At 41.4% G+C, this 16,769-nt stretch overlaps 1 protein-coding gene across 2 annotated transcripts in view; it reads left to right on the top strand.

The window, feature by feature from the left end:
* Positions 1-16,769, top strand: part of Gabrg3 (gamma-aminobutyric acid type A receptor subunit gamma3) — a 462,959-nt gene that overhangs the window by 34,910 nt on the left and 411,280 nt on the right. For both annotated transcript variants that reach the window (XM_051174265.1, XM_051174264.1), the window contains exon 3: positions 13,684-13,751. In XM_051174265.1, coding sequence (XP_051030222.1) covers positions 13,684-13,751 — 68 coding nt within the window. The remainder of the gene's footprint in view (positions 1-13,683; positions 13,752-16,769) is intronic.

Here is a 16,769-nt window from a genome sequence, read left to right as displayed (position 1 = left end):
ATGGCTCTCATCGTCATGGCAAATGTGAGGTCTTCATCATTGAGAAGGGGTTCACTGTGAGGTCGCATGTTTCGGGACAGTGTCATCAGTCCGCATGTCCCAGGACCACAGCGTGGCCCCACACAGAAGCAAACATGACCCTCTGTATTCTTGAACTACCTACCCCTTCCCATTTGTTAGCCCTCCCTGATTTCTTTCCCCAATACCCAGCTCCCTGCCCATTCATTATACCGTATTTTTGCTTCTCGCTGTTTCTTCATCTGAGAGCAACAGCAACCTTTGGATTCAGTCACCAGCTTTTGGGGTTTTGCAGCCATATTTTCGAATCTGTTATTGTTTCTGCCTCAGACCCTCTATGACTTAGTCCGAGCTTTCTAACTAATTGGGAATTTGAGGTACCTGGCTTTCCTGGCATATTCTAGAACTTCACAGCTGGCCGCTTCTACAGGGATCATAGGGATCACACATGTATCTTGTATTGACACCACTCCCTTCCAGAATAGTCTGAAGAAAGTCGTTGGGGAAGCAAAAGCTTCCTTGATGCCGTCTGTACCATACGACCTAAAAACTTCTGCTGCCAGCCATTTCTATTTTGATGAAGTTCTTCCAAGCACACTTCCTTTTATTCTTTTGCTCATGATAAGTGTTGCTGGAGTTGAAAGAAGAGGAGATCCCTGGTGATCCCTGCACAGAAGCAGCGTTGCTCTTTTCCAGGAAGTTGTTTCTGTCATCTGACAGCATGGCTTTCTTGGTTCTCAAGACTCTTACAGCTTCATTTCGAAAGGTCACCTGTCGGGCATGTTTCCCCACCTGGACGAACTGTGCAGCACGTGTGATTTTACTGGAACATTTCTGGTCTCTCCTCATGCTTCCTTTGCTTTTCTGAAGGAGTCCCAAGGCTCCTGCACATTGTCTTATCTTCCCCTTCCTGTGGCTGCCTGTTACAATATGGCCATAACAGATGGGGGCTGAATTATTGAACAGTGGTGGGTGACTGAGCAGTGCACCCTGGGAACTCTGCATTCTTTCTGGAAGACCCATCCTTTACGTGCTGATCTGTTAAGAGTGTGGGGATTTTTGCCTTTCTCATACTGAAGATCTGATGGGAATGTAGCCTCCTTGGGTTTATTCTAACTAACCTTGCTTATCTTACCTTGATTTTGGTTTTTTAGACTAGAATTATAAGCCATTGTTTTTTTCTGCCAGTGCTTGAATAATCTTGAGTTTCCATGTTCCATTCTCTGTTGTTTCTCAGAAGATACTGGCCATCATTCTAACATTGCCTTTTTTTTCTGTGGGCCTGTTAATCTGGGCTACACTTAGTGTTTCTTTTTCTTTTACTTAAACTCAGCTGGTATAGTTTTCTTATGTGTATTATTATTGGGACCTGGTGGGATCTGTAATTCAATGTCCTTCATTGTTGTTTTGGTTTTTTCAAGAATGCTTTTGTTTCCAAGACATCTTATTCTGGAGACCCACTTCTAGAGCTCATATTACACAGAGTTGCTTGTGGCATTCAGTGTTACTGGGTCATATGTCTAAAATGTCATTGTTCTAATTTCCTGGGCTGTGGGGAATGGCTGCGGGAGGTGAACTCCTCTAGTCATTTTCTAACCTCAGCACCTAGTCTTACCTCTTTATCATACTAATCCTTTCCATAAATATCTAGATTATTGATTAGTTTACCTGACTGATGTTATAATCATTAGAATATAAAGTTTGTGAAGCCGGGGGAATTTAGTCTGTCTCTCAGCCTTATGCTTCTAGATCACTCAGTGTTTTCCTGCTAATTGTGTTTGTTAATGGGGCTTGGCAGGAAGAAAGGCACTTGTCCTCAGACAGGAGGTGTAGTAGTTAGGTTTGTGATACTACAGTAAATACTGGTGTTAATCGCCTTTAAGAAGAAAGGCTTATTCTGGCTCATAGAGGTTCCAGTCCATGACTGGGAATCCATTTCTTTAAAACCACCGTTTTACCTCAAGCCAGAACACTGAAAGTGAAGAAAAAGAAGCTGGGACCCCGTAGTCCCCTTCAATGGCCTTCAAGCAGTGAATTCAAACCTCCCCGTTTTTGATGTCTCAAAGTTTCTACCATCTCCTAACCTTAAAATAAGCGGGCTTCTGAGGGATATTCAGTTCCCAACTCTGGCAAACTGATGGTTAATAGAACCCATCTAAGTGTTTTTAGTAATTTAGAAACAATTCAGGAAAGAGGAAAAAATATTTTTTTACTAGTTAAGATTAATTAGGTGTAATATGTTTGATCAAATTCTATAGCTGGAGCTTGGACTATTTCACGTACCTCAAACTATGAGGAAAAAATAGCATCCATTTTCAGTATGAGGTGTCGTGTAGTTCCTAACATGGCAGATAAGCAGGATGTTCTAGGCCCCTCTGTCTCTCGCCTGGTGACTGGTATTGGTGTTGGTGATGGCTTGTCTCAGAACTCTGGAAATTGGAAAGATTAAAAAAAATATACCATGTGACTGGGTCCAGGATTAGAGAAGACAGCAGACCTGAGTCCCGGACAATTCATCAGATAGGGCTTTGCTGTAAACCAATAGGGTAGGGAACAACATTGGCCATTGGCCTCTGGAAAGAGAGGTCAGGCAATTCCCATCATTGGGTCACTTTAAAAACTACTGTCTTGAAAAAAAAAAAAAAAAAAAAAAACAAACTGACAAAACATTATGAGGAAAAAAATCTCCAATGAGACCATTAGTTTGTTCTACTACTGGGCATCAGGCTTACCCTTAAAAATGGTTTGTATGCCCGTGAGACTCTTTTGGGGAGAATGAATGTTTTATTTGCTATCAAGTGTCAGTTGGAGATGGCTTCAGGGTTAGGGATCTGGGCATGTGTCCACTTCTGTCAACACTGGGACTGTTGTGGGAATTCTTTCTGCCAGTAGTTTTGAACTACTGGTCTTAGGGCATGGATTTGTATGTAGATGTGATCTCTGAAAAGGAAGAGGAGGGGTCTCTCTCTCTCTCTCTCTCGTGGTGGTCAGAGACCTGATCACAACATACATCCTCTAGCTCCAGGGCAGAACATTGCATTGGTAGCTCTATAACTTCGTTATGTGAGTGTGTCCCTCCCCCCACCCGAGTAAATGTTTCCATCTCTCTCACTATTTGTACATTGTCCAAGGGTGGGTTTCTGTATTTGTCCCCATTTAAAACAGGAGGAAGCTTTTTTATAATGGCTAAGCAAGGCACTCATCTATGAGTATAGCATAGAGTCATTTTATGGCTACATCTTTAGCAGAACAGTGGTATTTGAGTTCCCCCTAGGTTTCTGGTCTTGGTATCTTTTCTAGCATTCATTTTTTTTTTTTTTTTTTTTTTTTTTTTGCGTCAACATTGATCAGTTATATTGGTGTAGCATTTTCTTCAAGGGCTGTTGACTTTGGTCTCAGGCAACTCCGGTTTCACGGCTTAAGTTTGGAAATGTTCCCTCCCTTTATCTTTAGAGAAGTTTGAGGAGGATAGATGTCACAATTTAAGCATCTTGTAGAAGTCAGGCTCCTCTGTGTTAGGAGATTTTCATGGCGAGTCAAGCCTAGAGCATAGTTCAGATGTTCTGTTCCAGTGCTTCAGTAATGGTAGACTATATATTTCTTTGGATGGTCCAATTCTTCTAGGTTATTTAAATTTGCTTCAGTTTCCAGTTCGTTTTTAAGTCAAATTGCTCACGATGGTTCTGAAACCCTTTCATTTCTATGAAATCAGTTGTATTTGCCCTCCTTTGGTTTCTAATCTTAATTACTTCCCTATTCCTTAGCTAGGGCATGCAAATTTTGTTGGTGCTTATGGAGAACTAACTCCTCATTTGATTTTTCTTTCTACTGTTTTGATTTTCGGTCCCATTTGCATTGGTCTGATGTGTGTATTATCTGTATGTAGAAGTGTTGACTTCTTCCTTTCCTATTTGTATCCCCTTGTTCTCTTTCAGTTGTCTTGTTGACAACTCATTTCAGTTGTCTGGCTAAAACGACATTGAAGAGATATGGAAAAAGAGGACAACCTTGACTTTGTTCTGATTTTAGTGAAAATGCTTTTTTTTTCTACGTTTACATTGATATTGGCTATGGGCTTGCTGTAAATCACTGTTACTACATTGAGGTTTGCCCCATCATCTCTAACACTTTCATCCTAAAGGGAAGTTAGATTTTGTCAAAGGCCATTTCTACATCTAATCATGTGTTTTTTGTCTTTCAGGCTGTTTATGTGGTTGATTGCATTTATTGACTTATGTATACTGAATCATGCCTGCATCACTGGGATGATGCCAACTTGATCATGGTGGATAATCTTTTTTTTTTTTTTATTCAGTTTCCAGTATATATGTGAATAAGGGATGTTACTCTATAATTTCCTTCTTTTTTTAAATTTGTTCTTTGTATGGTTTTGGTATTCGAGTAATAGGGACCTCATAGAAAGAATTAGGAAATATTCCTTAAGTTTCTGTTTTGTGAATAATTTTAAAGAGTATTTAGGTTTAGTTCTTCTTTCAAGATTTTGTATAATTCTGTACTAAACTCATCTGGCCCTGAACCTTTTTGGTTTGGATGCTTTTAATTACTGGTTCTATTTCGTGGGGTTTAAATTGCTTTTTGATCTTGGTTTAAACTTTTGTATGTAGTATATATCAAGAAATTCATCCATTTCTTTTAGGTTTCTGGTTTGGTGGACTACATATTTTTAAAGTATGACCCACAGTTATCCAAATTTCTTCACTGATTAGTGTAATATCCTAGTTTTAGTCTCTTATTTTATTTGGTTATTCTCTCTCTGTCTCTTAGTTCATGTGACTAAGGCCTTCTCAATCTCTAAAGAACCAACTCTTCAACTCACTGATTTTGTTTTGATTTTTGTTTCTGTTTAGAGTTTTGTCATGAGTTTATTTCTTGTCATCTAGTCTTTTTATTTCTTATTTCTTCTTGGTTTGTTAGAGTTTTAAGCTGTGACATTAAATTGCTAATATGTGATCTCTCCATCTTTTCTCAGATGTAGGCATTTAGTGCTATGAACTTGCCTTCATTGTTTCATTCGTTCGGGTATATTGTGTTTTCATTAAATTCAATTCTAAACTTTTAAAAGTTTCTTTCTTGATTTCTCTCTTAAGCCATTTTTTCATTGAGTAATGAGTTGTTTGGTTTGCATGAGTTTATAAAGCTTTCTGGTTTTTCTGTTGTTGGCATCTAGCTTTAATCTGTGGTGGTCAGGTGATAAGAGGTAGAGTGATACTTCAATTTTCTTATATCTGTTAAGACTTGCTTTGTGTCCAAGTGTGTGGTTAACTTTGGAGAAAGTTCCATACTGCTGGGAAGAAACTGTGTGTGTGTGTGTGTGTGTGTGTGTGTGTGTGCGTGTGTGTGTGCGTGCGCGCGCGCGCATGAAATGTTTTGTAGATATCTTCTGGGTCCATTTGAATATGACATTATTTAAGTTCAGCATTTCTGTTTAGTTCTGTCTGCATGGCATGCATATTGGTGAGAGTGGAGTGGTAAAGGCTAGGGGACCCTGGGTCTGTAGTAAGAGGGAAGGTTCCAGGAAATTGAGAAAGGACTGTTGATGTCTCCTATTGCTCTTTACCGTCAGTTTTAGTCCCCATCCCTCTCAGTGTTCAATTCCTGTATCTGGAAAAATCCAGTATTATATCCAAATAGTTATTAATAGTTGTTATATTTCCCCCCTGAGTCACCCACTTTCTGTGGTGACCTCCTTTGAATTTTGTGATAGATTTCGTCTGTTTAAAGTTTAGCACTACTGCTCTGACTGTGTCCCGTTTTAATGATTTAAGGTTTTAAGCTTTAAGGTTTTAAGATTTTGGCCCGTGTTCTGTCATGTATCTTAAATGAATGTCTCATGGCAAAAACATGTAATTTGGTTCTCAGTCTTTATCTGTGCAGTCAATGTTTATCTCTTAATTATCACTGAATGAGTTCCTACTTTAAGCAGTTATTTTACTTGTAGGAGGCATACACGGCTGCTACCACATATGGAGGCCAGAGGACTGGGGGGAGTCAGTTCTACTCTTTTGTCATGTGGTTTATGTAGTTTAAACTCGGATCTTCTGGCGCGGTGGTGAGCGCCTTCACCCTTGAGCTGGCCAAACTGATGTCAAGCTACCATCAATTGTGTATAAGAGGTATCCTTGTTGACTGTGTTCTCAGAGGCCGCCTGACCTCTTACCCTGTTTCCATTAACTTCAGTTCAGACAAGGCAGAAAGCAGCCTCTGTGGTAGCCCTGCAAACATCAGGGCTCTGTCTTTCTCTTTTGTCCTCAGAGAGAAGTTCAGAATTGAAGTTTCTCTTCAATGTGCTCTGCCAAGCTGGAGTTTTGGGCTTGGGCAGGAAATACTGGGAATCTTCCCACCAGGCTTTACTTGGTTGGCTCTGCATTTCATAGGCACCCAGAACCCTGCCATGGCTTCTGGATCTGCCACACAGGCAATGGTTCATGTGTCTTCACTGAGCTGCCATCTCTGTATTGAGAATCCAGGCTTTGCGTTCTGCCCCCTGCTGATGGCACCCCATTATGGCACAGTGAGTTTGCGGACTGCAAGGGGCTGTACACGCAGTCCTCAGGCTTATTCCTTGTTAAAGGTGTGATGTAAACGGCCCTTGAAATCTGCTGTGGAGGCATGCTTTGCCAGTGCATGCATTTTGGGGTTTGATACTCCTAGTCAGATGTAGCACAGAGAAGCTGCCATGAAAACCCTTTAAACCTCCCCTTTCCTGTTGTGGTGAATTAGTGGATGGCTGGGAAGGCTTCTTCAAAGACCTTAGAGCTGGGTTTTTAGGGTTATGGGACTCATCGGATGCCATCTGTGCCATACTCTCTTGCCATGACATTCTTTTAGGAGGTGGTTATTTAGAACCTTTTGAGCTCAGGAGAAAGGTTGGCTCAGAACATTATCTTTCTTCTCTTTCAGACATGCACTTTAAACATGTTTAATTTGCTTCCATGAACAATGATATGGATTTCAGTTTGCCTTATTTCATGTTTTCAAATCTGACTCCCTGTGACACGCCTTTATGGGCCTCAGGGAGTTCTCACTAGCCTTCTTGAGGTCGTATATGGAGAGGATGTGTGGTACAAGACCGAAGGTTTTAGAATTGATGTGAGTGAGGGGGGTGGGGCCCAGCTGTAAACCCTACATCTAAGAAGCAGAATCAGTTGACTCACAAAGCTGGACTGCGACCATCAGTGCTGTCTTTACCTACATCAGGCTTCCAGTGGCCAGCTAGGTTAGTTTTGCATTGACCCATTAGTTGGCAGCTCCTTTCTCCATCACAAATCTGGCTGTGGTGTACGTCTTCTGTAGGTCCTCAACCTGTTCCTCCAAACCTAGCATTTCCAAGTTGGAAATTGTCTATCACTCAGTCATCACCCACAGATCTAATGTAAGCCTTAGAGACAGAGGATTTGAATTTTAAGGAGCCTGCAGTGATTGCTTGTGGTGATAATTATGATCATAATTATGAAGATGATGGGTACTAAAAATAATAATAGATCCTCAATGAATTCTTTGTTCCTCAGCCTCTCAACCCAAGAAGAGAATCTACACGTTGACTTCAGAATTCATGCTGTCCACTGTAGGCAGGCTGCAGGGTCTTGTCCACCCACCCACCCTGGGTCCCATACACTCCTGCCTTAGCCTCCTGACTACAGAATGGGAACAAACATTGAGTTATATATGAGTGACATTTAGAAATGGCTACTGTTCCTTTCCTCTGTGGCTATCAGCAGAGGTTCTCAGATGAAATGCAGCACAGCACATGTGATGGGCTGGAGACCACTCTGTTTAGTACCCAGTAGGACTCATAGTGTGTGTAAAAGAATGGGCATAGGTACAGAAACTGACACTATTTTCCATCCTCTTCCCCAAAGGCAGGGGAGATCAGAAAGTCATTCCCCAGCTACCGGAAGGATTAGTGTTATTTGGCTATCTCTTAAATTTAAGTTGCTCACATTTAAGTTTTTCACGCTTAATCCTTTGTAAAAATTAGAAATGTGAGTGACTGGTTATATTAGAAGGAAAGCAGGGTTAGAAAGGCAGAGAATACTGCCTTTGTCAATCTAGTTGCATCTAACTGCAACAGGCCAACTGCCCCAGCTGCAAGTTGCTGAGCATGTACTATCCGCTATGAGAGTGCCATACTACCTCCTGCCACATCTGGATTGATTTCGTTAGCAGCCATCCTGTATAGGGGAACTAAGACAGTGATATTGTGAAACTTCCATATTTGAGACCTGGTTAGAGTCAGCTGGGGTGATCCACTGGCCATACTATCTCGAGTAGGGTCCGCATTCATTTCCTCCTGGTACCATGTAAGGAACGGTTGAACAGTATCTTCCATGGACAGCCTAGGTCACTGCCCCAAGTCCACAGCAGTTTCTATCCCTGGCAGCCCTTGGTATTATACCCAGTCTCCATCTATTTTAATCTGTGTTTCTGACATTGTCTATTTTCTGCTTATTTGTGAGTGACTGTAAGTCCCTTTATTATCTGTCCCAACGTCATTCTTAGCCTTTTTTTCTGTCCACAAAGATAAAATCATTTCCATGGTAACAGGTACCTACTGCCAGGAGTGTCCTTATCTACCAGAGCTTTGCCCACTTGACTTCTTGGACCAATTCATTTGTTGTCGTCATGTTCTGGAGGATGTTTAAATCTCTACATCATATTACAGTCCTCAGACTCAGGTGAACATTTTTCATGTACAAGCCAAGTAATTACAATAGCTGTACTGTCCCACTTTCTAGAGCTGTCATTAGACTCCGGTAACAGCGACTCCTTCCTGCGTGTGATACGGTAGGAGGGACCATGGTGAATCACACAGAAACCAGTCCTTTCTGTTTGGGGAGCAAGAGGCCCTGTTCTCAAACAGAAAGTGCTCTCGTAGTGTATAGGTCCAGTGAAGGGTCTTGCTTCCCAATTACTTCATGTAAGATAACATTTCCTTCAATGCACTCAGATACCTAGCAACCAGTTTTCCTAAAATGTACCAATCAAAAGGTTCAGGTCAACGGGAGTCGGATGTTTTGGCCTCTCGTGTATTTGGGATCTTCACTTAGACATGGTGGGTGTTCTGTTTAATTCATAGCCCCGTTCCTTCTAGATGGATTCCTGTTCTTCCTCCTTCTCTGGAAGAAAAGCTTCAGAGCCTGTACCCATATGAAGCCATATACAGCTTCTGTTCAACTGCCCTTTTGTAGTATCTGCTCTAATTATGAGGCTATGTTGCTTCCAGCAAGTCATTCCAGCAAACCATGCTATGGTGTGTGTCTATGGTTTTGTCACAATTTGACTGTTTTGTTGTTGCTGTGTGTTTGTTTTTTTTTATTGTGTTTTGTTTTGGGTTTTTCTATGTTGAGCCTGAATCCAGGGCGTGGCGTACCCTATGGTAGAACCTACTGTCATGATGTGCTCCCAATCCTTAAGTCTGTGGTTTTAGAGGTTTTGAGGATTTTAGAAACTAATCTTGATATGCTTTTCATTTTACCTTAGAAAAAGCCAAGCAACGCTCTCAAATAAGCCTGTAATCCTTTTTCATGAGAGAAGACCACTTCTGCCCTTTGTTTACAGGGTAGTTCCTCACTTAATAAAGAAGGCTGATGGCTCCTAATAGGCCCCAGGCTGAAAAGGAAAGAGATAAATGTAGGAAAGTTAAAGACATTTGTTAATGTTTAAATGCAATCTACCCTCCGTCCCCACTGGTTACATCTGTAGATTAAGTTAGCTGTGGATTGATTGGTACTACAGTGGAAAAATTATGTCTCTATTACTTGTACAGAACAAATAATCATTTATATATTGTTTCATAGTATTCAGAATGCTATCTGGATGTAATTGAAAATGTTGTGAATAGGCTTTGTGGAAGTATCACACAATTTTATGTAAGGACTTGAGCATGCCAGGATCTTAACATCTGTGAGGGTGGTGGAACCCAGAGATCTCAAGGAATTGATATGTTACTAACTGAGAAGTAGGGAGCTGCTGGTGGATTACAGAGGACTCTCTCTCTCTCTCTCTCTCTCTCTTTCCCTACACATTAAGATTGGCATTTTAGACATTTTCAAGTACACTTGTGCTATTTGAACAGAGCCTATGACATGTAACTTGTTGGAAATAAAAATAAAGATGTATATTTCCTCAATAAAAGGACTCAAGGTTGTTTAATAGAAAGCTTGTACTCTAGGTAGTATAATTTTTAATACCAAGTCTTAGAGACACTATGGCTATGAACTCTCTTTTAAGATTTTTCTTTTCAGTTTTTACCATGACAGGTTTACTGTGGTGATGGCAATAACCAGGGCAGGGTACTGCATCTCCAGACTCTGGAGTCTAATGGTCAGCTAGCTACCTGCCTCTAGGTCCATCATCAGGCCACCCATTCGGAGCCTACACTGTCTTCAGTCAGGCCTGATAGGTGCCCGGTCTCATGAGCACCAGGTTTTCTCTCTGTGTTGATAATTCAAATAGCAAACCAGCATTTTCTCCTCAGGTGCTTGATTTAGCCTGAGGAATGCTAAGGTGTGGAGAAGGAAAAAAAAATTCAGTAGTTTTATGACTGAAGTGAGGAGAAAACTTGTACTACATTATCACCTTAGGGGCCCAGCAGCCTGAGGTGAGGGCTGTGGCTGAAGGTTCTCAGGGCTTGCCCATTGTTTCTTCTCCAAGGTCTTGTCCACTGCACAATGCTTTCAGACATAGTAGCTCTAAGTTTTCAAGAAACAACACCAAGAAAGGTAAGATAGAGCTCAAATAAAGAATTGCATGTAGATGCATTCTTCAGCCAATAAACAGGGCCCAGTTCCAGTGTCCCCTGCCACCACCTTTTTATACCCTTTTCAATAGAATTTGTCCCCTGTGGTGTAGAAACCTGGTCCTTCTTATTGTTGTTCTTGGATTTACTACCTCTGTGGAAGATATCAATCTTCTTTCAGTTGCCCAGGTCTTTCCAGATCATTATTTTGCTTGGTGTGTGTGTGTGTGTGTGTGTGTGTATTTATATATAATTTATGGTATTTATCATAAAACTTTCCACCTTATATACTCTTGCTGTATTGTAAACTGATGGCACTGAATTGTGTCACAGGGATCCACCTCCTTTTTGCCTTCTACAGCTGAAGCTTGACGATCGTTACAACTTAATTCACCACTACCCACTCTATAGCTCCCGGCAACCCCCTTTTTCCTTGGTGCCTCCATGAATCTCACTGGGTGGGAAATTCGGGTAAATGGATTTGTGTAGTATCTGACTTGTAATGGGATCATTTGTTCCGCATAAAGCCTTCATCCATCCACGGTGTACCGTGCGTTAAAATTGCATTCCTTTTCAATATTAAATAAAATCCCATCACATTCCCGCTTTGGTTATCCATTCATCTTTTGTGGACACGTGAGTTGTTTCTGCTATTATGATTATTATTGTGAATAGCCTCAGTACAAATATGGACATGCAAGCATCTATTGAGTTCCTGTTTTTATTTCCCTTGGTGAAAGACCCAGATGTTTTATCCCTGAGCCTTGTGGTAGCTCTGTTTACTATTTTGGAACCACCATCCTGTCATCCACAGTGCTTGAGTAATTTTCCTTATTATTAATGCTGCACGATTCTACGATTCTACTCTAGGGTGGCCATGTCACTCTGCTATGCCTTCTGTGTACATGTTTAGATTTGCGAGAGTAAAACTGATCAGTTTTCTTTTTTTTGCTGTCTGAAATTTTGATATTAAACATATGCAAAATTAAATATCACAACGCTTCCCCATCTTCTAATAGGTTTATAGTTATTGGTATGGTTATTTAACCTATTTTGAATTTATTTTTGGATTTGAGGCACAAGGATCCAAACTGACTCTTTTGCTCTTGTATACTCAGTCTTCCCAATGGCGTTTGCCAACAAGGCTGCCGGTTTTCCTCACTAGATGTCTGATGAGTTTGTTGAAAGCCTTTTTTCGGAACTGTATCTTTAGTGTCTGAATTTTTGAATGTAGTCTATATGCTTCTTGGGCACAGCTGTTGGATGGCATTCTGAAATGCTCCGCTGACATTATCATGACTCTGCTTAGCAACGGCTACTAAAACCAGTGGTTTCCCCAACATATATGGGTGTATGTGAGTGCATGTGCATGAACTTCAAATTCCCCTCTCTTAAAATCTTTGTTACATTATTGCACTCAATACATTTCACACTTCCCACTTTAAGCCATTGAAGCTTTGGGTCCACAAGCCCTTGTAATTTAATGGCATTAACAAACTCTGGAAACCCAGAGTCTGATAAATACTCAGAAACACCCAGAGAAGCCTTCTGCAAAAACTCTTCACTGAGGTCACATCACACAGTCTTCCCTAAAGCATAATCTAAGGTTGTCCTGTGTGAAAAAAGAACACTGAGGGACCCATTGAAGTTGAAGGAAGCATTCTACTTGATCAGGAAAGCCTGGTTTCAGGTTTAGAGCCAGCTTATCTGAAATTTTTTGTCATATGTATAGCATGTAGATTTGTATTGGGACGTTTATTCAAAATGCCAACATTTCTCTGGAACCAACACAGATTGGGTGTGTTGACAGATGTTGGGAGTTTACTCAAATTCATGACTACTTCATTAATCTCATGAATGTCTGAAAACCATTGCCCTGGATTTTCATCCCAGAATGGTTGAGCCTAGAAGCTCAAAGATGCCTCAGTTCCAGAAAGAAAGTGCAGAGTCCATTTGTGAATGAACAGCTATTCAGCAAAACTGAAGGAGGCCCATTGAAATAATTGCAGGAGCAAACAGTCTTGTTTCCATGGAAACCTCATGTGGACAAGTTCATGCATCTTGATTATGTTCTTCCTGGGCATAAATATTCCGGGACTGGCTCTGTTCTCTCCTTAGATGACCCCTGAGTAGTGATGAAGGGGTTTCCTCCTGAACAGGGCATTGGCTCCTGAGCTCAGGGTCTGCAGGATCCCTCTGTCCTCACTGGTAGTGCTCAGCTCCTCTGCAGGCAAGGGAAGAGGAGCCTAAATTAGCCAGTTTACCTTCACAGGAGTTGTGCACACTCACACAAAAACAGGGATATTTTTATTCACAAAATTTTTGCTTTTTTTTGATTGTAGCATTTAACTCTGTTCTAGACATGTGCATGTATGCTTAAATAATAATGATGATGATAAACTAGGTTTTCATGATGATAAACTGTTTTCATTCTTCTTTGGTGTTTGTACTTACTAGAATTTTGCTTTGGAACTGTAGTTTTGTTTTGTTTATTTTTTAAATCTACCTCTGGTATGTCTCATCTTGTAATTCAACTTTGTAGCTACGTCAACATTAAATTACTTATGCAGTGTCTTACATTGTATCTCATTTATTTGCCATAAAATTAACTTCAGTCACACAGAGTATCTTTATAGTCAACTGTTACTGGCATTTTGCAGTGGGTAACTGACTCATTTTCCTACATCTCAATAGATACAAGTCAGAACCTCTCTCCCTTTAGAGTTTAGGAAGTAAGATAAGCTGAGTTTAGTTTCAAATTTAAATCAGATCCTGAGAGGGATTCGCCTGCTTGTGCAGTGTAGGCCTGGCTGTTAGTGGCCGAGTCCTCTGGACGTTGGGTTGTGATCTCCTTTTTTTCACTGTGCATCCACACATTACTAACGTCTATGCATTTTCCTCCACAGTAAAGCCAACGGTGATTGATGTGGACATTTACGTCAACAGCATTGGTCCAGTGTCATCCATAAACATGGTAAGAAGCGCCTGTGCTTAGCTCGGCGGCTCCTGCATCCCCTTCATGCCTACAGCTTCCAGTACCTTTGGCTGGAGTTTTATTATCGTGTGGGTTTAAAGTCCACTGTAACTCCTTAAGTGACGATGTTGAAAGTCCTCTTTAAGAGTCAGGAGGGACAGCTTGCGACATCAGCGGTGAGCCATTGCTCTGCAGGTCAGGAACTGTTCCCACTCTGACATTTGGGGCTGTGTAGCCATTCTCTGTTTGACCTCACTAATATTAGAGATGCCTATAAGTGGAAGGCACCTTTTGGTTTGAATTTTGTGGCTAAGCCAGCTTTGGCGATTTGTTTATTCACTTCAGAGGGAATATAAAAACAAATGCATTATTTTCTTGAGTACATCAGTTTCCTGTGGCTTGTAAGCAAACTGGGCACAGGACTCTCCTGTGAAAGAAGTCATTCCCCATGGGAAAGTGCTTAGCTGCTAAGCAGATGATGCTGTGTTAGAATGTGGTAACCGGGCCTCCTGACATGTCTGCCTGTTGTGGTGTGTCTCCTGCCCAGATGCATTGGAGGATTCCCAGAGCAGGTTATTTGATGTTGCCAACAATGTCCCACCTGGGGCTTCTCTGTGCCGACTGCCTCTGAATCTGGGAGATGTCTCAGAGAAAGGACAGGGGATTTCCAACTCGCCTGCATATGCTTCTCATTGACGTGTGTTGTACATGGAGTATATGTAATGCCTTCCAACCAATAGCCAGAAAGTCTCCTTTAATTGCCAGATGTTACAAGTGTTCTTTGCTGACAGGAAGCTTCTATGTCATGATAAAATTATGTTATAGGTCATCTTTAAAAAAAAAAATGAAACGTCTCAAAGGTGTAGCTAATGGTACAATGATAGCATGGGGGAGGTTACATGTGCAATCTATAGCACAAAACATAAAACCTCCAAACAGAAAATTAATATCAATGTCACCTCTAAGTATGAGCCGAGAGATGAAATAAATGAAAGAAACTAACTTCACACAACCCATTATTGGGGGATGGGGTGTATTAAAATTAATTAGTGATGCATCCTTCACTATCTGGGAAGTAATAAATGCAGCTGACTGTACTGAGAACGTGCTCAGTTTTGATGCATTTCTTACCCTGGTGTTTGGTCTGGTTGCCTTTAATCCACACATCTTTGTAGTGCATTTGTGTTTCACTGTAATTCATCTCTAACATTGAGAGTTCCTTGTAGACACAGTCACACAAGCCTTCAGTGGGGATGGTGCATTGATGTTCCTGGAGGTTTGCCCAGCACCTGCAGCTGGGAGATGTACTTTGTGTGGAAATCAAATGTGCCAGACGAGTATGCTAAGTGACATCACCCACAGCCAATAAGGACTTGGCTGAAGGTCAGACTCGTCCAGGTCGGGTCAGAGGGTTCGCATGGTTGGAACAACATTTTCGAATGAAGTCAGTGTGCACAGCCCTACAAGGTCCCCCATGTGACACAATTGGAGATGAGTGAATGTTGGCTAAGAAGCTCCCCTGGACTTAAGTGACCAAAGCCTGAAGAGAGATGGGAGAGTTTTGAGCTATATCCTAGGTTAGAAAAAGTGTGGAGTCCTTCTTAGAATGTGCTTCAGGAATTAGCACAGACCTCATAAGGTCTCTTGGTAATTCTCTCTTTATCCTTGTAAGTCGTAAGATTTTATTTTCTTGAGATATGATGTCATATTTCTCAGGCTGGTCTCAGATTTGCAGTGCAACCAAGATTAGCTTGAACTTCTGATCTGAGTGCTGGGGTTGTAGGCACATGCCACCACCATTCCTAGTTTATGCAGCACTGTAGATCACACCCAGGGCATCTAGCAAGCTAAGCAAATGCTTTACCAACTCAAACACATCTCCACTCCCCATGCTAGGGTGTAAACCTTGAATCCCGATCCTTTTACCAATTAGTAAAGAATGATTTTAATCAGGGATGGCAAGATACCTCAACAGGGAAAGGCATTTGCTGCCAAGTCCAAAGACATGAATTCAATTCCTGGAACTCACAGATGTAATGCGAGAAACTGACCTCGACAAATTGCCTCCTCATTGTGTGTGTGCACCACAGCATGCTTGCTTGTGTACAATGCATGCAATACACATACACACAAATACGTAAATGTAATTTAAATTTTTTTTTTAAGGTAAGATAGCCTACTTAAATTGGCCCAAGGCATTCTGAGCCCTCAGAGGAAGATGCCCATTTCCATGCTTCATGGATTTCGTATCAGCTGCCCCTTATTCTAAGAAGTGGAAACTCCTGTCTAGTATTCTCTGGGTGCCAAAGGGGCTAAGCACAGATGACTGCAGTACATCAATGCCAGTCTGCCAAATGGACTGAACTCCACCTTTGCTTCACTGCCTGGCAGGAACTTCTGAAATTAAAAATCTCGTATTTGAAAAGTCCATAAAAATCCAGTGGGGATAGAAGCAGCGACGGTCTTGCTTAATTTGTTGATCATTGAGATCTTTCTTAATTTGTTGATCGTTGAGTGATGACTGGGAGAAAATCCTGTAACCTTATCAAACTTTAACATTGTGGTCAACGCTAAATAAAGACGCACATCCTGAAACCCTGAAAACACTTCCAAATGACGCTTTTCCCCATAACACAGTCTTTAATTGAGTTGCCTCCACTTCTGCCATCCACCTTTTAGTGCTGACTCAACCCTCATTACCCACTTACATTCAGTTTCCTACTCAATGCCTTTCAGTTCTCACAAGGCCCACATTTCATTTTTAAGGACCCTATTTTCTGAAACTGTGGGTGGCTCCACACAGCTGTGTGAATCGGGCCTTTCTCCAATCTGACTTTCCAGCAGCAAAAGGACCTTTGAGAAGAAGCATCTTTGAGATTGCCTCAGGAGATCATGGAGGCCTCCCAAGGGTCGGCCATGCTCGTAATCCTAAACTCAGGGTGGGACTAACTTAGTTCTAGCACCAGATGTATTTGTGCCTTTGCCTCCCTCGGAGCGGTACTTTCTTCATGTGATACG

The sequence above is a fragment of the Phodopus roborovskii genome, unplaced genomic scaffold (genome assembly GCF_943737965.1).
Source record: "Phodopus roborovskii unplaced genomic scaffold, PHOROB, whole genome shotgun sequence".
In the NCBI taxonomy this organism is placed as follows: Eukaryota; Metazoa; Chordata; class Mammalia; order Rodentia; family Cricetidae; genus Phodopus; species Phodopus roborovskii.
The sequence above is the reverse complement of the archived record's forward strand: the minus strand, read 5'-3'. Positions and strand labels throughout refer to the sequence as shown.